This window comes from Anomaloglossus baeobatrachus, chromosome 12 (genome assembly GCF_048569485.1).
Source record: "Anomaloglossus baeobatrachus isolate aAnoBae1 chromosome 12, aAnoBae1.hap1, whole genome shotgun sequence".
Taxonomy (NCBI): Eukaryota; Metazoa; Chordata; class Amphibia; order Anura; family Aromobatidae; genus Anomaloglossus; species Anomaloglossus baeobatrachus.
In genome coordinates this window covers 51,425,228-51,448,345 of record NC_134364.1, presented here as the reverse complement: position 1 = coordinate 51,448,345, position 23,118 = coordinate 51,425,228, and the positions used below count along the sequence as shown (strand labels likewise).

The following is a 23,118-nucleotide window of genomic DNA, read 5'->3' as shown; positions in this document are numbered from 1 at the left end:
TCCGTGTGCGTAGGGGGCACAATCGGACAGGTGGCGCAGCAGGTGCGTTGTCCGTCTGCGTAGGAGGCACAATCGGACAGGTGGCGCAACAGGTGCGTTGTCCGTGTGCGAAGGGGGCACAATCGGACATGAAGCACAGCAGCCGCAGCCCAGTTAACGCCACTGGGCTGCTATAGCAAGACTGGAACGGCAGGAGGGAAGCACGGCGCCTGACCCTGATGTGCCGAGCCACGAATCTTGGCGTGACAGGCACCGTTCGCCTAACCCTACCTACCGCTTCCCAACATAGGCTTATGCCGCAATGAGGCTCTAACATGGAGGTGTGCTCTGACTGAGCAAAAGTGAAGACTGCGCACCTCCATGTTGTCTCCAGCCCCTTTTATAACCTGGGTCCGCCCCAAACCCAGGGTGGAACCACCAAGGTCCAATAGCAGAGTGCCATGTCATCAGTGACGTCACATGCGACCTATCCGGAACCGCCACGTCATTGATGACCTCATGGCAGCCACGCCCCAAACACTTCACCAGTCATCGTCTGACGACCAATACTGAGGTGCCAGATCATAGGGGCGGGCCTCTGCGAGCCAGTCCGGAGTTGCCACGTCATCAGGACACCTGACACCCTCTGCCCTATCAGGGCCTGCCACCTCACGGACATGCTCAGTGAGGTCCTTACCGGACCTAGCCTCTGGTGCACTAAGTGCCTGAGCATGCTCAGTAGCCTGAGCAACAGGCTCAGAAAGCAGACTATCAGTTTGAGCATGCTCAGTAGGCACATCCCAGAACTTAGACACAGCACGAAGTCCAAGTACCTGTGCAAAGAGGCTGTTAGGGTTAATTGTGGGAGCATGCTCAGTAGCCTGAACTGAGGACTTAGTCTCAGACATAACACAATCAGGCTGAGCATGCTCACTAGGCAAAACACCAGGCTTAGACTCTGGCTGGGGTAAATCGGCGCACGCATGCGCACTAGCCGCCTCTCCACACTTAGACGTGGTGGAAGGAACACCCAACTGGACGACCCGAGGCACGGCCAAGAACGGCAGCTGGCGCCTGGGCGCAACAGGAACCGCAGCAGGCTGCTTGCGGCTATGGCGACGCCGGTTCGTAACAGCATCTCTGGGAACTCCTTCAAGACTGTTGGAAAACCATTTCCGGTGACTACATCTTGAAGCTCATCAAGAGAATGCCAAGAGTGTGCAAAGCAGTAATCAAAGCAAAAGGTGGCTACTTTGAAGAACCTAGAATATAAGACATATTTTTAGTTGTTTTACACTTTTTTAAGTATTTCATTCCACGTGTGTTAATTCAAATTCATAGTTTTGATGCCTACAATTTTCAGAGTCATGAAAATAAAGAAAACTCTTTGAATTAGGTGTGTCCAAACATTTGGTCTGCACTATATATATATATATATATATATATATATATATATATATATATATATATACACACACATGCAGTACTGTGTAAAAGTGTTAGGCAGGCGTGGAAGAAATACTTTGAAAGATAGCAGCATCAATAGTTTATTTCTATCAACATAATACAAAGAGAATGAACAACAGAGAATTCTAATTCAGATGAATATTATGTGTGTCAGCCCTTTGCCTTCAAAACAGCATCAGTACTTCAAGGTACACTTGCCAAAACTTGAGGACTCTGTAGGATCAGGTGTATGAGTAACTAATTAGACCATACAGGGGACCATTCTCATTTTTTTCATGTATAGGTTGAAACAGTTATTAACAGAAACAGAAACAGCTGTGTAGGAGACTTACAACTGGCTGAGGAGCAGCCAAACTTTGCTACAAAGGTGAGGTTGTGGAAGATAGGTCATTTCGCAGGTCATACACCATGGAAAAACTGAGCACAGAGAGAAGACACAAGGTACTATTAAGGTATTCACCGGAGAAAATAGTAGTAATTTGGCTGGGAGCATATCGCTATATTATCAGCATGATCCCCAAATAATCATAGTGAACCAAATCACTTGAAAACAACCCCAATAATTAGACAACCTATTGACAGCACCAAAAGAAATTGGAGTACCAGGCTTCAAGGTATAATAAATGTTTGCTTTATTTATGACGCAATCAATAAAGTTACTGGATACAATAGAGGTGGAGAAAGATTGAACACCCCAATGGATATGCTGGCAATGATTATACAGTGGTAAATATCAGAGTAACATGCAATATAGCAGCAACACAATAGATGCAGCAGTTAACATCAATCGGATTGCATAGCAGCCTTTAACTTAAGGGGGCTTTACACGCTACGACATCGCTAATGCAAACTCGTTGGGGTCACGGATTTTGTGACGCACATCCGGCCGCATTAGCGATGCCGTTGCGTGTGACACCTATGAGCGATTTTGCATCGTTGCAAAAACGTGCAAAATCGCTCATCGGTGACATGGGGGTCCATTCTCAAAAATTGTTACTGCAGCAGTAACGAAGTTGTTCCTCGTTCCTGCGGCAGCACACATCGCTCCGTGTGACACCGCAGGAACGAGGAACATCACCTTACCTGCGTCCCGGCCGCTATGAGGAAGGAAGGAGGCGGGCGGGATGTTACGTCCCGCTCATCTCCGCCCCTCCGCTTCTATTGGGCGGCGGTTCAGTGACGCAGCTGTGATGTCGCTGTTACGCTGAACGAACCGCCCCCCTTAGAAAGGAGGCGGTTCGCCGGTCACAGCGACGTCGCCGGGCAGGTAAGTATGTGTGACGGGTCTGGGCGATGTTGTGCGGCATGGGCAGCGATTTGCCCGTGTCGCACAACAGATGGGGGTGGGTACCCACGGTAGCGATATCGGTGCCGATATCGCAGCGTGTAAAGCCCGCTTTAGTCATTGGTTGTCTATGCATTCTAGACATATCTGCTATAGAGGCAGTGCAAAAAAAAGGCCATCATTTTTCTTACCCATCGTAAAGTGCCTGTGCAGATTCCCAGGGGAGAGCCAAAATGCGTGTTTCATGTTAACTTTGTCAAGGGGTATATGTATCTGCGTAGGAGGCTTAAAATTGGGTGAGGAAAAGACAAACTATGCTACAAAGGTGAGGTTGTGGAAGATAGGGTAATTTCACCATGGAAAGACTAAGCACAGGGACAAGACACAGGGTAGTTATACGGCATCAGTGAGGTCTCTCCCCGGGGAAACATTTGAAAGCAGACTGGGGTGTCAGGATGTGCTGTTCAGGCTATACTGAAGACTCACGAAGAAATGGACAATGTTGAGGACCGTAATTGTAAGAAACAAGGCGCAGCAGAAGAAAGACACATCATGGTAACTTGTCTTCGAAAATGTATTAAAAACAAATCAAATAGTGCCTAATATGGTAACAGTAAAAAGATGGTGGAAGTCGTAGGTGGGGTACATGTGTGAAACTTTTGGGGCTGTGTTTAGAGCCTTACACCACGAGTGAGCTTTAAGTCGCTGTCGGACCTCCTCCTCCGGAATCCTTACTGTAACATACACCATGAGAAGTGAAGGATTCCTGCTGGCGCGTTCCACTTGAGGACAAGACGGAGAATAGCGCTGCTTCTTTTCATTCTTAAACAACGCATTCCAAGTACAGACTGTCCCCTTCATTACAAAACAAGAAGGCCTGCGGAGACACCATCACATGTTTCTCAACGCTGGCAGGAAACTAGCCAGGTCTTTCACCGGGAAGGAACAACCACGGGAAGGGCAGTCTCCAGACAAGGAAACCGCCTATACCAAAACATGATATCCATCCACAGACAGCTGTTTCGGGGTATTTGCCCCCTCATCAGTGTGGAGTAGGAAACTGGCTAGTGGGGGCAATGCCTAGTAGAAGACTACATAAGCAAGGATGGTTGACCTCGGGGAGATCAACATCCAACACCGCGGAGACACCATCACGTGTTTCTCAACGCAGTGACACTAGAACAAGGCCCCTCTGGGAAAATATGCAAAACAAGAATGCCGCGGAGACACCATCACATGTTTCTCAACGCTGGCAGGAAACTAGCCAGGTCTTTCACCGGGAAGAAACAACCACGGGAAGGGCAGTCTCCAGTTAAGGAGACCACCTATACCAAACATGGTATCCATCCACAGACAGCTGTTTCAGGGTATTTGCTCCTCACTCATCAGTGTGGAGTAGGAAACTGGCTAGTGGGAGCACCAAAACATGGTATCCATCCACAGACAGTTCTAGTGTCACTGCATTGAGAAACATGTGATGGTGTCTCCGCGGTGTTGGATGTTGATCTCCCCGATGTCAACCATCCTTACGTATGTGTCCCCTTCATTAGGCATAACAACACCATCACACCTGATTTTTATCCTGTTACAGGCCGTTCATGTGACAGATAATATTGTGTGGCCACTGCAGCCAATCACTGCTGATCGGTTGCAGCCTTCAGTACGCAGTTGGTTTCTGCTCTGAGCAGCGGACTTGTGACCAGCAGGTTACAAGGCGCGAAGACAAGGGGAACATTACCATCCAGTAGGTGAGGATTCAGTATATAGTATAGGGGAGCTATTATTGAGGGGTTTGTTCCGCAATGGACAACCCCTTAAAATTCTCCCCAGGAACCTTCATGTTATGGTTCAGGTGACTGATTCCTGCTTAATAAAGTGTACATGGTGAAAAAAACACGTGTGACACCAGAATCCAGATGTACCGTGATAGGCACGGTGTGGGTACAACTGCTTGTGGGTCTGATTGCGCTGAGGGCACAGACTAAAATGAATTTCTGCGTTCATCCGAGCTGTCGGTGCAGCGGGCAGTACATATATTACACCTATTATAGTCAATGGGGTCTGTGGCAGCCATTAATCCTGTGCTGATTCCATTTCTACTGGAGAAGCAGTGAAAAATGCAGAATACAAGTGTGAACGAAGACTAAGCAGGCCGTGTTGTGTGAAGACGACCAGTCAGATGTTTATTTTTTATTACATATACTTTGAATCTAAATATTCTTTGCAGTAATTAGGTCCCTGTGAGGGACGGTCAGGAGCAGCAGCGCCCCCTCCTCTGATGCACAAAGATGGGGTACTGCATAACCCAGCGCAGCCTAATGTCACATGACCAGGTGTTGTTATGTGCTTGTGTACATTACCGAGGGGTTTCAATAAAGTTATTACAAAAAAAAAGGTCGCTCCCTGCCCATTATAAAAGCAGGCCTGTCAGATGGTAAGTAAGCCTGAACACGCTGGAGTCGCTTAATGACAGAGTTATAACGTGACTGTCCGGAGGAAACACAGACCTAAGCGGCAGCGTATACACCGGTTATCGCTAAACGCCGGTCTCGTTCTATGTACGCCGCCATGTTACGGCGTACGTCTGACGTATTTCCTCTCAGGACGTCGTGACGTCAGGATTTTCACGTTGTCTATATAAGCCGCCTCTGGCCTGGTTTCCGCCTTTTCCCGGTCACTTTAGACCCGACGTCTTCTATCCCCCTCCATCCTCCGCCGGTGGAGCGTCCCCAGACAAGTTCTCATCATGACCGAGCAGATGACCCTGCGGGGGACCCTGAAGGGGCACAATGGGTGGGTTACCCAGATCGCGACCACCCCGCAGTTCCCGGACATGATCCTCAGCTCTTCCCGGGGTGAGATACATGTGTAGCCATCATACTAACGTATGGGCGTCCTAGGAGAAGGCGGCGGGCTGTGCGCGGGGCAGGCCGGGTAATGTGCTCCGTGCTGTGCGCGCCTGTTATTCTGGAGCTGCTGTGTATGTATATTTATATATGTACCGTATATAGCTGTATATGTGCCGTATATATCTGTATATACACGCAGCTGGGCCTGTAATGTCCGGGTCTTGTGCTGCTGGCCCTTGGTTTTGGAGCGTTGCTCCTCTCAGTATCAGGCCTGCAGCTTCTCCCCTCCAGGAAGCGGCCATTACTGACAGCAGTGCTGTGTACATCCATGTTACTCCTGCAGTGCACATGTGGCACTGGCCATCTGCGTGTGGAGTTGCCCTTTAAGTTATATCTTTACAGTATAGACTCTATACTATTGTGTATTGATAACACACGGGGTCACTTGTGGTTTGCTGGCACCTGTGATCTGTCTGCAGGCCCCATTCATTCTTTATGGAGCATTGCTCTGCAATCCATGGAGCCCTGTTCTCATTACTGAGGGTCAGTGTTGTTGGGCACCCAGAGATCATTAAAGGGGTCGCCTGGAAAACACAGGCTGTTGAGGACTGATTGCTGGGACCACACTGATTACCAGATAAAGGACCATCTACCCATTAGGAAGGCTAGTTAGTGCACATTCTTGACCGCTGCTCCATTCCTTCCTTCTGGGGTCCAAGTGTTGTAATAGTATATTCCAGTAGCCCCTTAAAGGGAACCTGTCACCAGTTTTATGGCCTATAAGCTGCGGCCACCCCCAGTGGGCTCTTATATACAGCATTCTAACATGCTATATATAAGAGCAGGTTGCTGTGAGAACATAAAAAACCCCACACTTTATAATACCTAAACCGGTCGCTGCGGTGCTGGTTGACCCTGTGGGCGACGCTGTTCTCCGCGACCGGCACCTCCTCTCTCGGCCATCTTGCTCCTCCGTCTTCTGAAGCCTGTGTGCATGACGCGTCCAAGTCATACACACTCGCCGGTACTGAGGTCCTGCGCAGGCGCACTTTGATCAGCCCTGCTCAGGGCAGATCAAAGTATTGTAGTGCACCTGCGCAGGACCTCAGTGCCGGCGAGTGTGCAGATAGCCGAGAGGAGGCGGCGCCGGTCCCGGAGAATAGCGCCTCCCACCGGGCCAACTAGCACCGCAGCGACCGGTTTAGGTGAGTATTAAAAAAACACTTTATATGTTCTCACAGCGGCCTGGGCTCTTATATACAGTATTCTAGAATGCTGTATAGAAGAGCCCACTGGTAGTGGCCGCAGCTTAGGGCAAAAAACTGGCGACAGGTTCCCTTTAAAGAATGAATGGAGCCCGTTTTTGCGTTTGACCTAACTCTGCACTTTGCAGCCCGGTGCCTCAGTGATTAGCACTGTAGTCCTAGGGCACGAGCACACACAGATTTATTGTGCTTTTCTACACAGGTTTGTTATGGTTTCCTGATGAGAGAATTCTGAAGTCTCAATGCACGCTCTGCTTTCCTTTTTGCAGATTTAAATCTGCCCCAAATCTGCAGCAGGTCAACTCTCGCAGCGGTTTTGCTGCAGATTCCTCTCATACTTAACCCCTTCACGACCTTGGACGGATCTATCCGTCAAGGATCGTGTCCCGTTAAGCCCCGTCCCCTGCCGCGGGCAGGCGGCGGCGGTCGGCACACATCAGCTGTTTTCAACAGCTGACATGTGTGCCTGCATGTTGCGAGTGGAATCGCTTCCACTCGCAACATTTAACCCCTTAAATCTCGCTGCCAAAGTCTGGCAGCGAGATCTATATGCGCGCGGCCATGTTTGTTTACTTACCGCCGCCCCCACCGGAAGTCACGTGAGTGACCACGTGACGTTCGGTGGTTGCCATCGTAGTGCAGGGTCATGTGATGACGCCTGCAGCTACAAAGTTTCACTTTCGTTTTTCCTCGGCACGGAGCATAGGGAAACCGGAAGTGACTGAATCTGCTGTTTACAGCTGTATAGCTGTGATCAGCAGATAGATAAGAGCAATCAGATTGCTGATCGCTATAGCCCCCTAGGGGGACTAGTAAAATAAAAAATTTTTTTAAAAAAAATAAAAAACCCCCCTAAAAGTTCAAATCACCCCCCCCCTTTCACCCCATTGAAAATTAAAGGGTTAAAAAATAGATATACACATATTTGGTATCGCCGCGTTCAGAAATGCCCGATCTATCAAAATATAAAATCAATTAATCTGATTGGTAAACGGCGTAGTGGCAAAAAAAATTCCAAACGCCAAAATTGTTTTTTGGTCTCAGCAAGTTTTACGCAAAATGCAATAACAGGCGATCAAAACGTAGCATCTGCGCAAGAATGGTACCATTAAAAATGTTAGCTCGAGACGCAAAAAAACGGTCACTGAGCCATAGATCCCGAAAAATGAGAACGCTACGTGTTTTGGAAAATGGCGCAAAACAAACGCCACTTTTATTGGACATACTTGTGAATTTTTTTTTTACCCCTTAGATACAAGTAAACCTATACATGTTTGGTGTCTACAAACTCGCACCGACCTCAGGCATCATACCCACACATCAGTTTTACCATATGGTGAACACCGTGAATAAAACATCCCACAAACTATTGTACGATCACACTTTTTTTTGCAATTTTTCCACACTTGGAATTTTTTTGCCGTTTTCCAGTACAATATATGGTAAAACTTATGGCTTCATTTAAAAGTACAACTCGTCCCGCAAAAAACAAGCCCTCATATGGCAAGATTGACGGAATAATAAAAAAGTTACGGCTCTCGGAAGAAAAGGAGCAAAAAAACGGAAAGTGCCCGGGGCTGAAGGGGGTTAATGGGGAAAATATGTACCAAAAAACACATTCCTGCTGCTGCATTTTTCCTGCTAAGAGATGCAGAAATTTGTGCAAATAGTTAACGTGTGCACGTCTCCTTACAGCGCTGGGGTCCTGGGTTCAATTTCCACAAAGGACAGCATCTGCAAACAGTTTGTTCTCCCTATGTTTGTGTGGGTTTCCTCCCACACTCCAAAGACGGATAGGAAATGTAGATTGTGAGCCCCAATGGGGACAGTGATGATCACCTCTGTAAAGCACTATGGCATTAATGGCTCTATATAAATAAGCATATTTTGTAATGCTGCTAAAAAAATCCCCTTTTAGGGTCCCGTTACACATGGCGACATACCAGCGATCCAACCTGACAGGGATCGCTGGAATGTCGCTACATGGTCGCCGTTGAGCTGTCAATCAGGCAGATCTCCACAGTGAAAAAAAGAGAAAAAAAGGGGAACCAGCACGATCTGAAATTGGCATGCATCATATAAAAAGTGAAAATTCACAAATTTATTCCAACTGTACTATAATAAAAAAATGAGATTTTTAGCAAATAATTGATCAATTAGAATGTAGAGTAAGAGTAGGACCCCCCTATTGAGATTTGCCGTGACGTTGGCAGGGGTGGCTCAAAAAATTGATCAATTATTTGCTAAAAATCTCATTTTTTTATTATAGTACAGTTGGAATAAATCTGTGAATTTTCACTTTTTATATGATGCATGCCAATTTCAGATCGTGCTGGCTCCCCCCTCTAGATCTCCACAGTGACCCGTGTAATGACAGCTCCCTGCACACTCAGAACCGGCGCTCGTTGGTCTCCCGCCGTCACACGCTGATGTGTGCTGCACAGCGGGCGAGCAAAAGATGGTTCTGATCGTTTTGTCACCATCAGCAACCTCGCAGCAGGGGCCCGCTCGCTGCTGCTTGTCACACACAGCGATGTCTCTGGCGACACAAAACCTGTGACGTTTCAGCGATCTCGCTATGTGTAATGGGGCTTTATCATGTTTATATTTGGGTTTACCGGATGACCCCTTTAATCCCCACCCTGCCAATAGCACATATCTTACTAGCCTTGCACAAGGTTGGTTCTCAGGATCACCATGACCCGGACTGGATCCTTTGCATCAGAACGGTCACTTCTTGCTCGAGATGCAATGTCCGTCCCCAGCTCTGAGGGCAGTGGAGTTGAGTATAGGCCAGTCTTTATAAAGGTGCAGTAAAGGCTCCTGGGTCTTCATATGCAGCTTTTGCATGTCCACTAGACTTTTGGCCTCTGCTGTCCTGTGGAGCGCTAGACATTTGGAGGTCACTGTATTCTTGGATTGACATTTTTTTTTTTTTTCCCCATTCTAGACAAGACTGTCATCATGTGGAAGCTGACTCGGGATGAGACAAACTACGGTGTCCCCCAGCGCGCCCTGCGCGGTCATTCCCACTTTGTCAGTGACGTCGTCATCTCCTCCGATGGGCAGTTCGCCCTGTCTGGTTCCTGGGATGGGACCCTGCGGCTGTGGGATCTTACAAAGTACGTTGTGTGAGAAGACCAAATTCTGAGTAACCAGTGTTTTGGTGTGGGGGCGCTCACGTCATTGCTTTTTTTTTTTTCCTCTCTAGTGGCACAACCACAAGGAGATTTGTGGGTCACACCAAGGATGTCCTCAGTGTGGCTTTCTCTGCTGACAACCGTCAGATCGTGTCTGGGTCCCGAGACAAAACCATCAAGCTGTGGAACACTTTGGGAGTCTGCAAGTACACAGTGCAGGTAACCAAACTACCCCCCAACTATAGAAACACAAACAGCACGGGTCCCAGTGATTAGATCAACTAACCTGAGTTGTTCCTCTGGGAACAACGTCAAGTGTGCTGACAATCCTGCAATTATGATGGGACCATAGAAGCACCTATCGGCTGCTCTCCTTCATACTAGACTTGGTATTGAGCTTAGAGTATTACATTTTTTTTGTTCTCTCCAGGAAGAATCTCACTCTGAATGGGTTTCTTGCGTCCGCTTCTCACCCAACAGCAGCAATCCAATCATTGTATCCTGCGGATGGGACAAGATGGTGAAGGTGGGTGCACAGACATCCTGGACCGGGCGATGATTGGTGATGATTCTGCGAAGTAGCCTGTGACCACGTCAGGTCGTCCTTTAACTCTGGACATCTCCATTTCAGGTCTGGAATTTGGCCAACTGCAAACTGAAGACCAACCACATTGGCCACAGCGGCTACCTGAACACAGTCACTGTGTCTCCTGATGGGTCACTGTGCGCCTCCGGAGGAAAGGTGAGGAGACATGGGTCTTGGCGCTGAGTAGGCATGGATTTCTATTAGTTGCCCTCATCTGGTTGTATGGATGCTTTTATCGGTACATTATGACTAGATTTGTGGGAGCGGAGATGGGAATACCTGATTAGTGGCAGCGGTTTCTGTATTCTCCGTGGGTCTGTTATGAGTTTTATGGAGATCGTGGACATTGCCAGTGTTGTCTCTGACTTATTGTGGCAATTGAAAGTAGATTGCTGCCGGTTACACCCAGACATGTAGTCTTTGGTAGATAATGCAGTATCTTCTGTAAACTCTGGGATATCTAAGCCAATAAGAGCTAGAAAGAAAGATTCTTGTGCTACAGAGATTTCTCATGGCACAAGTGGTAATCTCCATAACGTCAGACTTTCCAAAACAGGCAGACCACAGACATTACCTATTTATTTATTTTTTTGCATTGTTACATAAAATGTTGAGTTAGGCTCCTTTCACATTGCGTTTTGCCTTACATCCACAGGTATGTAGTGGACTACGTTCGGGTGTCCGTCTGCAAAAAAACGTATATGTGCAAAAATGGCACAAAACAGAGCACACGCTAACGCAGTGCGCTCCATTACAGTGAATGGCCCTGCCGGCGCATGCGTCTGGAACACGCTTTGCAGAGTGGGAAAGGGGCGGTTCGGACGGATGCTCCCAACGGGACCTGTGGGTGTAGGGAAAAACGCAATGTGAAAGGAGCCTTACAGTTTGAAGGGAGCTGGCTGACTGCCTTTTTCAGTAGCTAAGCCAGCCACGTTTGTTACAGCCTATGCAATCATACAAAGCTGTTGGCTTGGCTATTGAGATGAGCAGTTGGCCAGCTCCTTCCAAACCAAGCTTTGATGATGTGATGCAGGGAACACTATTCATCTGGGATTTTTTTAATGAATGTAGAAATCAGGAGTATGGCAGATGAAGGTACCACTCCAGGTTTTTGTGTCCCCCCCCCCCCCTCCCCCCAGGGCTTTAAATCTAAGGCCACTTTCACATTTCGTTTTTACCTACGTTCACTGGCAGTCGGGGCATGCGTTTGAAACCACAAACCCCCGAAAAACGTGTTTCAGGCGCATGCACTGATGGGGCCATTGACTATAATGGAGCAGTCGGAGTCAGCATGTGCTGTCTTGCACCATTTATTGGCGTATAGGTTTTCGGCAGGCGGACACCCAAACATAGTCCACTACGTCTGGGTGTCCACCTGCAGAAAGCATATACAGTAAAAAATGGTGCAAGACAGAACACACGCTGACTCAGTCTGCTCCATTATAGTCAATGGCCCTGTTGGTGCATGCATCTACACACGTTTTGCGGGGGTGTTCGGACAGAAGCTCCGACCGGACCACTGAACGGAGCTAAAAACGCAATGTGAAAGGGGTCTAAGCCCCCTTCTCCTGTTCTTATACTCACCTTTTCCAATTTAGCCCCGGTCTTGCAGTGCCATCTTGTGCCCATAACTTCTGACTGGCCGGAAGTCATAAGTTACATCACAAGCGCTCCATGCAAGTCTGAGAGCCAGAACGAGGCTCCCATAGACTTTAAGTTGTGACCTCTGAATGACACTGGAGCTTGCTGGCCGGTCACAAATCAGAGGAGACCTGCCAAAGCAATGGCAGTAAAATCTTTATTATAGAATGTTGGCACTGTGTATTCCTATTGCTTGATGTGGTCCTTCACTTTTCTTTGTTTCCAGGACGGACAAGCCATGTTGTGGGATCTGAACGAGGGGAAACACTTGTACACCCTGGACAGCGGTGACGTCATCAATGCTCTGTGCTTCAGCCCCAACCGCTACTGGCTGTGTGCGGCCACAGGACCAAGCATCAAGATCTGGGTATGTCCTGACCGCATCCTCCACGGCGTGAAAGCCACCTTTTATCAGTGATATCTTATGATTGGAGCGACGTATTCTTGCAGTGATGTGTTCTTATGCCAACTGATGCTCATTGCTGAAAATCAGAGGCTGTTACTGAGCGAAAATATACATATTTTACTGTCCTCTTTGGGATTTAAGTTTGTAGATCTTCAGCTTAAACCTTGTATTAATTTTGTAGGATCTGGAGGGCAAGATCATCGTAGACGAACTGAAGCAGGAGGTGATCAGTACAAGCAGCAAAGCGGAGCCCCCACAATGTACATCTCTGGCCTGGTCAGCAGATGGACAGGTACGGCGTCACCTTGTGTTGTGTGCGTCGTCCACCATTTCTCCTGATCACCCCTTGTTATAGTATAATTTTTTCAGTTGTGTTAATGTTGAACATTTTTCTAAAAATGGCAGCTAATCACATGGTACAAAGCTTCCACAGTACACATTTTATGGGGACGGAGATGAATGATCTATCTGCTTCTCATTTCGCTCCATTGTTTTTCCAGACCCTCTTCGCTGGATACACAGACAACTTGATCAGAGTCTGGCAAGTGACCATTGGAACCCGTTAAGATGTTTTCTGGAAACAGGAAAATGGAGACATTTCTATTGTAGTGATGCCACCCGATGCTGCTTGTGCAGTATGGAGTCTTCTGACACCAGCCTATGACTCTTAATAAAAATTGCTATAAAATTATCCAACCTGTGTTCCTGTATTATGTAACTTTATCAGGTTGCTGATCAATAAACCCACCATTCTGGAATACAAAATCTTCCAACATTGCGGTGTAACTCAGTGCCGTGTGATGGCATTCAGGGGGTCTGACCTCTGCTGGTACCGAGGATGAAGAATTCCATTGCACAGTGGGGGTCCCGCACATTCACGGGCCTGTGAGCTCTCATGGCTTGGCTGGAATCACAAATGCCATTTGTATTTTTCTGCCAAGTTGAATGCATCTAAAAAAACCTGAAGGAATTTATGAAGACAGGTATTCTTGCTGTAGTAATGTGCAATAATTTTAAGGGGTGTACACATCTTGGTAAAATTGCTGCACTTTGCCCATCTATGCATAGGACAGTTGTGTACCGAAACATGCAATTTTAATCACAACAGTGCCACGTTCTTTAATAAACTTTTCCTGCTCTTTCCTTTTTACTTTGATTAGATTTGCTTTAGTTTACGTTATTCTAGGATAATATTTTGCAGAACTTTTAATATTCAATCCATCCGTGGAATCCTGGAGTCTTGGGCTGCTTTCACACATCCGGTTTTTGCTGAGCGGCACAATATGGCGCTCTGCAGAAAAAACGCAACCATTTTTTTTGCCACCAGTTGCGTTTTTCCCCCATAGCCTTGCATTAGCGCCGTATTGTGCCGCATGGCCTTGCGTCCGGTTTTTGCCGGATGCGGCATATTTAGCCCATGCGGTGGCTGGAAGGAACGTTGCCAGGCACGTTTATGGTGCGGCGAAAAAACAATCGCGCTGCATCCGGCGTGACTTACAATGCAAGCCTATGGATGCCGGATGCGGTGTCCTGCGGCAAAAACAGCATCCGGCCGCCGCATGCAGTTTTTTGCACTGCGTATGCTCAGTATCAAGCTGCATCCGTCAAAAAAATGGACAGGCCGCATGGAAAAACTTATGCAACAGACCCGTTTTTTTCGCCGCATCCGTTGCATAGGTTTTTGAGCCGCACTGCAAAAACCGGATATGTGAAAGCAGAGTGAGGCTAATTTCATACATCCGGCTTTTCGCCAGATTCGGCGCACTCCAGTACAGTGTATACAGTACAATGGCAGTGCGACAAGCTCTGGTCACATGCTGTCATGTGACAGTGACCCGGAACTTGTCGTGCTGCCATTGTACTGTATCACTGTTCTGGAGTCTGCCGAATCTGGCAAACCGGCATAAAGCCGGATAAATGAAACTAGCCTTAGAAGAGATCCCCAAGCTTGTATTGGGATCTGAAGATATATCCGAAAATCTTTTGGTCTCCACTGATTATCTGCACTAGGCTGTCACGGTTGTCTGTTTTTTGGAGACTAGCGACAGGTCCAGGACTAAAGTCACTAATTACCATCTATAGGCTCTATATTTAAATGTAGCTTAACTTCTCTTGGTGCTTAAGGATCAGTTTTGTTTCCAGCAGCTCCAAGCAGAGCAATTACGCCATTGTTGGTTAAGTAGTGGCATTTCCCAGTAATGCTGAAGATGGATACAAATCCATTGTGCTCTGACCGCCTTGGGGAAAGTCCTTTTGGTGGAGTGTTCCTGAAGTCTAACTTTATCCTTTTTGATGCTGGTTTCCCCTGTTTCTGTCTTGCCTGTCCTTGTCATTTTTAGTGCAGTGGTGGGACTAGCAATCCTTGCCAGCCAGTGTGCTAGCCAGGGCAACTACAGGGTTTCTCAGGGTCACCGCTTCCTGCTTGGTGACAGTTGATGACTGTATAGGGCCTGGCTGATAGAGTAGGGACAGTTGTTGGTGTCTCTTCTATTCCTCTCACTAGCGCTAGGGCCCACCGATGTTAGTGTCCCCAGTGTTACCCTTTATTGTATTTTCTTGTCTTACCGTAGATCTGACGGCATGTGCCACACCAGGTAAACTTGAAATGGGCCTTGTCCCCTCAAAGATCTAAAGTGATGTAAAACTTGGAATTAGCAGCTATAGACTGACTTACAGGGATACTAACATGGCACAATATAGGGTATAAGAGTAAATTACCTGATAAGGTATTTTCTGACCCAAAAATGTGCAGTTCACTTATGTTGTACAGCCGAAAGCTCCTTCCACATGGCAGCACTTCCCAGTCCTGGTCTCCAGACGTCCTTAAGAGCTAAATGAAGTCTGTCCTATTTTACTGCTTCTGGTTGTCTGGGAAGCTGTATACTGGATCTTACACATCTAGCTATGGGCAGTACCAGATTCCTATGTTGGGGCATGGGCACACAATGTCTTTCAGGTGGATTCTGCCTGTTAATCCAGCTTAAAATGCACCACAAAAGACTGTACAGCAACGTAGAACTGACATTGCTGTGCACGTTAACATTTTTTATTTATTTTTAAATTTTAGGATTTAGAGACCATGAAGTTCTTAATATCTTGTGAATAATTACGCACCAGCCTCAGTGTGAGTCAGTCTATCCCTGACCTGGATGTTTACCGGGTGCTGCTGTTGGGTAGGAGCCTCTAGGGACTAATGAAATATCTAGCCGATAATTTGACCTTTTATAACCTTACTTTAATCTTCGGTTATGTGCACGCAAAGTTGACAGAGTAACTTCGTATTCGCTATACTCATAACGAGTACTGTCTAATACTTGTGTTAATTCCTAATAGTGTGTGCAATGCAAGTCAATGGGGAAAACTACAAAGTAACCCGAATTCCGCACTATTCGCTACTCACATGAATAGTGCAGCATTCGGGTTACTCGTTACTTTGCAAGTTTTCTCCATTGACTTGCATTGAACACACTATTTTTGGAACGAATACACGAGTATTAGACTACTTATGAGTATAGCGAGTACAAATGGTAAGATACTCGCTCAACTCCAGTTGTATCCACTTAATGTTTGCAGCGGCAAAAATTCTTTGCAAAGTTGGACCAATTGTCGTTGCAAAGAGTGACGTCTGCACTTTAACATGCTACAAATATAAAATGTTTAGATTTACTTTGCAGCATGTGATGTCTTGATTGACACATATGCTGGATTTTCCTGACAAAAAATGTCAATGCTAGCTAATTTTATATTCCAAACATACCTTTGTGATTTCAGCTCTGGTGTCTGGATTTTACTGCGCTTCTAGGTTTGTAGCAACACCAAAAGTAAGGTTTTTGTCCTCTGTATCGTTACATAACAAGTGATGTGAATGAATGGGGCTGGCTGAGTTTACTAGCTAGGCCAGCCTCCTTTTCTATTAAAGCTGATGTCGCCAGCAATCGTATTTCACTTTGTATAACTCATAGAAGTGAACAGTAGGGTGACCGCAAAAAATCGATGTTGGAATTTTGTCCATCTGGACCCCACAAAACGATTCCCCTTTCCAGATATTGAGAGGGCCAAAATTTGAGCTCGATCAAACGACGTTAACCCGTGCCGCTCGTCGCTCAAAGTTTGACAAAATCCAAATTTTTGGCCAAAAAGCTGACATATGGAGCCATAACTCCCGAACGGTAAATAATTAAAACACGCTTAATATCTCAAAAGAAAGCTAATGTTGTTCTTCAAAATTTGTTACACACAGGGGGCATGTAATTTAGGGAATCAGCGCGGGGTGCAGTGAATATTGCGGTATACTCACCAGTCACTGTTCCTCTGCAGCATCGCGATCTCCTGTCTGTGCTGGCCAGCTGATCTGTGTAGAAGCGGTGAGCACAGCGATGACGTCATCGCTGTGCGCGCCGCTAGTCTCCATGCAGGTCAGCTGACAGGCAGACAGGAGGACGAGCGATACTGCAGACAAAGGTGACGGCTCCACACAGATCAGTGGATCTGCTGCCGGCACAGACAGGAGGAGGAGTGATGCTGCATGGAGCGAGAAAAGGTGAGTATAAATGTTTTGGGGTTTTTTTTGTGTGACACAGGATACAGGCCACAGCAGGATGGATGGGGGGTATATAGCAGGATGAGGGCATATTCCAGGATGGGGTACATATATACAAGGCAGGAGGATCATTACCAGGATGGGGTACCTTAGTAGAGAATTTGGGGACATTACCCCCATAACAGTGTCAGCAGCAGATTCTCGCCCCATAAGTGTCATGACCACATTTTTTGCTTAAAATTTTATTTTCCTATTAAAACCAGGGTGCGTCTTATGGGCCAGTGCGTCTTTATAGTCTGAAAAATACAGTACCAGTTTAAGTTGTGTGCAAGTTAACCCAGTAGCAGCCAGGAGGTGTTAAGGTAACTGTCTGCTATAAAGAATGGTGCACACAAGTGTCACAGTACTGCCACTTTCACATTTGGGGACATGTCATTGCAAACCCTACCCTTCCAGGCAGGAGAGGTGTCTGTACCACACGTGTTCTCTTTTTGTTCTGATGACCTGTGTACCATTTCCGAGCCCCTGTGCACAATTGTCCTTTTATGCAATTGTCCTTCTCGTATGAGTCAGAAATGCTCCATGTTTGTTCAGGATGTTACTTTCTGCTGGTTTTCTTTAATTCACATTATCTATTTAATTTAAATCCTATGTTCTGAAATAATTGTGCAAATTTCCTGTTGGCTGAGAAGTAACTTTAAAAATGCATCACTGAACAGATCCCTCAACCAAATCTGAAATATTGTTACCATGTCAATGACTTAAAGAAAATGGTTATGTCCACAAATGCAATTAACCTGCATATAATTTGCAAGTAAGAAGTGTTCCCTTGCTGTCCGGTCCCCTTACCAAAAGTGCAGCTGCAGGGAGGAAATTAACTTTATTTCTCCTAGGAGCTGCCAGCTTTCAGTCCTACTAGTGGGGCTGGAGCTGTTATTTTCTGTGCGTAAACTGACACTGTGCAGATTTTTATTTTATTTTTTTAATCCATAACCTGTAATTTCTTTGGAAAAAGTGAAGTCTGCACCAAATCAACATCCAAATCTGCATATGAAGTAGTATGGTGCAGAAAAATATGCAATGTGTGAATTTAGTCTTAGGATCTAAATAGTAACAGGATAGTTGCGATAACTTGTGATAAATTAAAATATCCCAATACAGCATAAAAGTTACTAGATTTGCTTAGTAAAATTCTGTGCATCGGCAGCAGTTCCGAAGCAGACCCCCTACAGTGGCAGGCGGAGTTGCTGGGGATCAATATTATGGGTCTGTAAGCACTTTGTGTTTCTGGTCCTCTTCCTGGTAACACATGCTTGGCTAAAGGCTGTGGGCACCTTGGATAGAGTTAAGGTTAAGCATAAAGGGAAACTCTTCAGATCTGCGAGTGGCTTTAACATCGTACAACCAGATGTCAAGGTTTTTGGGGGATTGTGAGCTGCAGTCGCTGCGTGGCTTTCCCTGGATGTTGATGCTGACAGTCCTGCAGGGAGGGACACCGTTGAGTGGTGCTCCTGGGGGTGAGCAAAGGGGTTTTATGTACACACTAGATGGTGGTCTACTGAACGAACGATGCTCTGGCCAACGGCCGTCTCTACTGTACATCAGACATCTGGTTTGGTCAGAGCTTTCATACTCTTTATGAGAAAGCTTCCAGCTGACATGTTGGCCGGTGACTTCTTTGGGAGCACAGTGCAATCGGCAGTCAGGTCAGATATGTACGACAGATAGTTCTCCTGACGATCAGTTGGCCACGGTAGTGTTGGCCGAACCATTCGATATTGCGTGGGTGCAACAGATGTTAGTCTGTGTAGGGGCAGCTTAATGATGAACACAACCCCTTTCTGGCTTGTCAAATGATCATTTCTTAATATTACCCCATAGTAGGGTGACCTTACAACCAACGCTGAAGCCCTGCACCTTCCATAATTGCTTTTCTAAGAGCGAGCTGTAGCGAAACATGAGTGGTGTGAAGCTTCATGTCGGCAGTGGAGTATCTCCACCTGTGGTCCCCAACTCTTCCTCTATTGAGAGTCGCATTCAGCTCATAGGTGGGTATGAGCTACATCCAGAGCTCTGAGTAATTACATTGTCTCCCCCATAGTAGTGACTCCCAGAGCCCCCGTTAGTTATAACCAAATCTTCTGCTCCGATATTAGAGACCTTGTGTACCCAACCTTATAGACAACCTCCTTACATTTAGGGGTCCCACCTTACCTTCCCCCATTCTGTATTCTTGCAGCAAGCACTCCTGCCACACTATCGCATCCAGCTTCAAGCCCCCCTCTAACTGGCATTATCCTCTCCTGGTTATTTTGTATACCCCCTCCACTAGTATATGCACATCCAAAACTTCTCTTATGTGAGGAAAACGCAGAAAAGTCATCATCATAGCCGTTTGCCAGATCTAACTGGCAGCCGCGATACACACGTCATGGGCCCTCTAGCCAGAGGTTGGGGACCCCTGCTGTAGACAATGGCTGGTGATGGCTTTTTTTGCCTGATCTTGCATACAAGGATTATCAAGTTTTTTTCCCAAATATCAGAGACCCCTAGTGAATAATAACTCTCCCCTCCAAAAAATAAAAAGTCATCCATGACCCCAAAACTGTCACCTCTCTGCTAGCAGGAGTTAACATCCAGCTGAACCAGTCCTTCCCTGTATCTTCAGTTATGAGAGCATTGGGTTTCCAAATTTCATCTCTGGAGGCACGGGCAAGATCTCAGAGGAGGAGGCTGCAGAACAACATGGCTACCGGAAGAACAGACCATGGATAAACACTGAAATGCAGTCAGCCAGATATCAACCACCACCGTGGATCATTGTTGACGATCTCTTCTGTCCCTTCCTTTTGTGGAGTTGACCACTGAGGCTTGTGCCGAAGAACCAGTCATCGAAATCAGTGATTTCAGAATATGGCACTGTCTGCCACTGCGTAACACCTAAAGCCAGCCATGTTGTCGCTTGTCCACTTCCACTTTCCTCTGCAGAATAAAGCTCTGATCATTTAGTCGGACAATATTCTACACTGATGAGCAAAAGGGGAACAATGTTTTGAACTTTTGACTTTCATGCCCCATATCTTACCATCCACTACCTTTTTCAGTGTGAGATTGACTTCATTTTATAGACAATCATCTTGGCTATCTCATACATAAATCTGACTTGCATCTATTTAGCATATGATTAGTTACGCAGATTCTTGTCATGTCGCTGCATTGTTACTGTTTTGCTCCTTGTGCAAAAATACTTTTCTTCCTGTATACTACAAATTACAACCTGTTCTCACATTCGGCTCAATATATTAGGTTGATTCCCAAGTGAGAGGTTTCCCAAGAAAAGAGAAATAGCATCATCCAGCTCATCGATAGCAGATTCTACGCCAAGAAAATTGCTAAACTGCATCATGTGATCCCATGATAGTGGAAAAATATGAAAAGAAGCCCATCCCATCCATTCCAAAGCCAAGAGGTGGACGTCCAGGCAAAATATCAGAGTCAAAAAGTCGGCTCATCACAAGGTCTATCAATTTGTGGAATAAACAAGGGAAAAGGGTCTAAGAGATCAAGAAATTAAAGGAAATGTCAAGTTCAGTGGAGGAAGTCTGATGATATGGGGGTGTTTCACTGCAAAGGCGTTGGATACTTGACCAGACGAGTTACTACATACACCCGAGTACTATGGGTATGAAAAGGACAACATAGTGCTCCAACAAGAATGACCGAAGCATACGGCAACATTGGTGAAGAAATGGTTCCATGACAATGAAGTAGAGGAGCTGGATTGTCTCCACAGTCCCCAGACCTCAACCCAATCCAACACTTCCAAGTCTAAATTCTCATCATTTTCACTCAAGAACACAGAATGTCCTACAGACACTGGAGCAATAACTGCCATTGTGCAGGAGCTGCTTTCACACTTTTTTTTGGATGAATCAGTAAAGTCTTTACTCACTCACATTGTACTAAATGTTACATTTCTTTTTCGCTCCTAATTGGGAGACCCAGACAATTGGGTGTATAGCTATTGCCTCTGGAGGCCACACAAAGTATTACACTTAAAAGTGTAAGGCCCCTCCCCTTCTGGCTATACACCCCCAGTGGGATCACTGGCTCACCAGTTTTGTGCTTTGTGCGAAGGAGGCAACACATCCACGCATAGCTCCACTGTTTAGTCAGCAGCAGCTGCTGACTATGTCGGATGGAAGAAAAGAGGGCCCATACAGGGCTCCCAGCATGCTCCCTTCTCACCCCACTTCATGTCGGAGGTGTTTGTTAAGGTTGAGGTACCCATTGCGGGTACGGAGGCTGGAGCCCACATGCTGCTTCCTTCCCCATCCCTTTTTACAGGGCTCTGGGTGAAGTGGGATTCTATCGGTCTCCAGGCACTGAGGCCGTGCTCCATCCACAGCCCCTGGTACTGCTGGACATGGAGCGGAGTATCTTCAGGGACATGGCCCTGCTACATGGAGGTACTCGGTGTCCCTGTGGGGACCGCGCAGACACACGGCAGCACTGCTGGGTGTGTTAGTGCGCCAGGGACAGCGGCGCTGTCCGCACTAGTGCCATCGCACACCACAGCGTTGCTGGGTGTGTTAGTGTATTGGGTGACTACCGCGCTAACGCCGCTGCCGTTTTTATTTAAGGCGCCGCTGGGAGTTGTGGTGCGCCGGGGACTTCCGCGCCGGCCAGCACTGATATGCCGGCCGCGCTTATTAACTCGAGTCCCCGGCTTCTGGGCCTAGTCTCCCTTCGTTACCGCCCACAGCCCTGACAGTCAGGGTAGGGGCGTGACGCTGCATAGCACAGCAGCGCTGAGAGCTGGAGTATGTTTTGCATACTCCACCCCTCTCACTGTGTGCACTGTGAAACCGGATTCCCGCACTTTCTCAGGCACGCCCACGGCTTCCTTCTCTATACAGGACGCCGGCAGCCATTAGTGTCAGTTTTCTGTACGATACAGAGACAAGTGTGGAAGACCCTGGCATTCTGATAGTCACACAATCGCTGCAACAGGCGTTAAGCAGCACCTGTGGTGCTAACCCCACTAGTGCAGAAGTGCACTTATAGATATGCTTCTACTATATACATTGCACTGTTTGGTCGCACGTTGTATATACCCTCCTGGATTGTGCGGAGGAGTTATCAGCATATTCTCTGTGTAAAACAAAGGTGCAGAACCACATGTTTTTCTATGCAGCCGGTACAGCATGTACGGCTATACGGCCGGCAGGTTACATAGACCCCCATTGTATCCAACTCAGCCGGAGTCTCTGCTAATGGCCAGAGGATGAGGACGGTGTCTGCAGTATTTACCGACAGATTTTCTGAGACTATGGCTATGATACTAGAAGCCTAGCAGTCCGGACATGTCTCTCACAACATGGGCACTGTTGAATCATTGATCCATGGCCCCCCTCAGTGTGAACTACTAACAGCTCCGGGAATGTCACACGCATCCCAGAGTCACGGCTCTGCACAGACGTCAGTCCCAGACAGCCTAAGCGGGCTCACTATGAGCGGCCGTCGGTTTCATCAGGGTCCTAGCAGAAGGACTCTCTGTGTAATGAGGCGGAAGTAGCGGCTCAGGATTCTGATCCTGAGACCGCTCTCAATCTGGATACACCTGATGGTGACGCCATAGTGAATAATCTTATAGCGTCCATCAATAGAATGTTGGTTATTTCTCTCCCAGCTCCTCCAGTGGAGGAGTCAGCTTCACGTATTTTTCTGGACCACTCTGCCTTCAGAGAGGCAGTCCAGGAACACCACACTTATCCAGATATGCGCTTCTCCAAACGGCTTAGGATACACGTTATCCCTGCCCCCTGACGTGGTCAAGGACTGGACCCAGTGTCCCAAGCGGCATCCTCCAATCTCCAGGCTTGTAGCTAGATCCATAGTTGCAGTGGGAGATGGAGCTGCACTTAAAGATGCCACTGACAGACAGATGGATCTCTGGT

The 23,118-nt window shown here is 47.0% G+C and overlaps 2 protein-coding genes across 2 annotated transcripts in view; both read left to right on the top strand.

The window, feature by feature from the left end:
- The first annotated feature begins 5,379 nt into the window (after positions 1 to 5,379).
- RACK1 (receptor for activated C kinase 1) lies at positions 5,380 to 13,309 on the top strand. Its single transcript, XM_075331108.1, has 8 exons — positions 5,380 to 5,586; positions 9,796 to 9,967; positions 10,057 to 10,204; positions 10,416 to 10,511; positions 10,617 to 10,727; positions 12,439 to 12,579; positions 12,800 to 12,910; positions 13,119 to 13,309. The coding sequence occupies exons 1-8, from the start codon at positions 5,478 to 5,480 to the stop codon at positions 13,182 to 13,184; spliced, it is 954 nt and encodes a 317-aa protein (XP_075187223.1). The 5' UTR covers positions 5,380 to 5,477; the 3' UTR covers positions 13,185 to 13,309.
- A 1,817-nt stretch (positions 13,310 to 15,126) lies between these two features.
- LOC142257722 (synaptosomal-associated protein 23-like) overlaps positions 15,127 to 23,118 on the top strand; it is a 285,299-nt gene continuing 277,307 nt past the window's right edge. The window contains exon 1 of the mRNA XM_075329877.1: positions 15,127 to 15,212. The gene's annotated coding sequence lies outside the window, so the exon portion shown is untranslated. The remainder of the gene's footprint in view (positions 15,213 to 23,118) is intronic.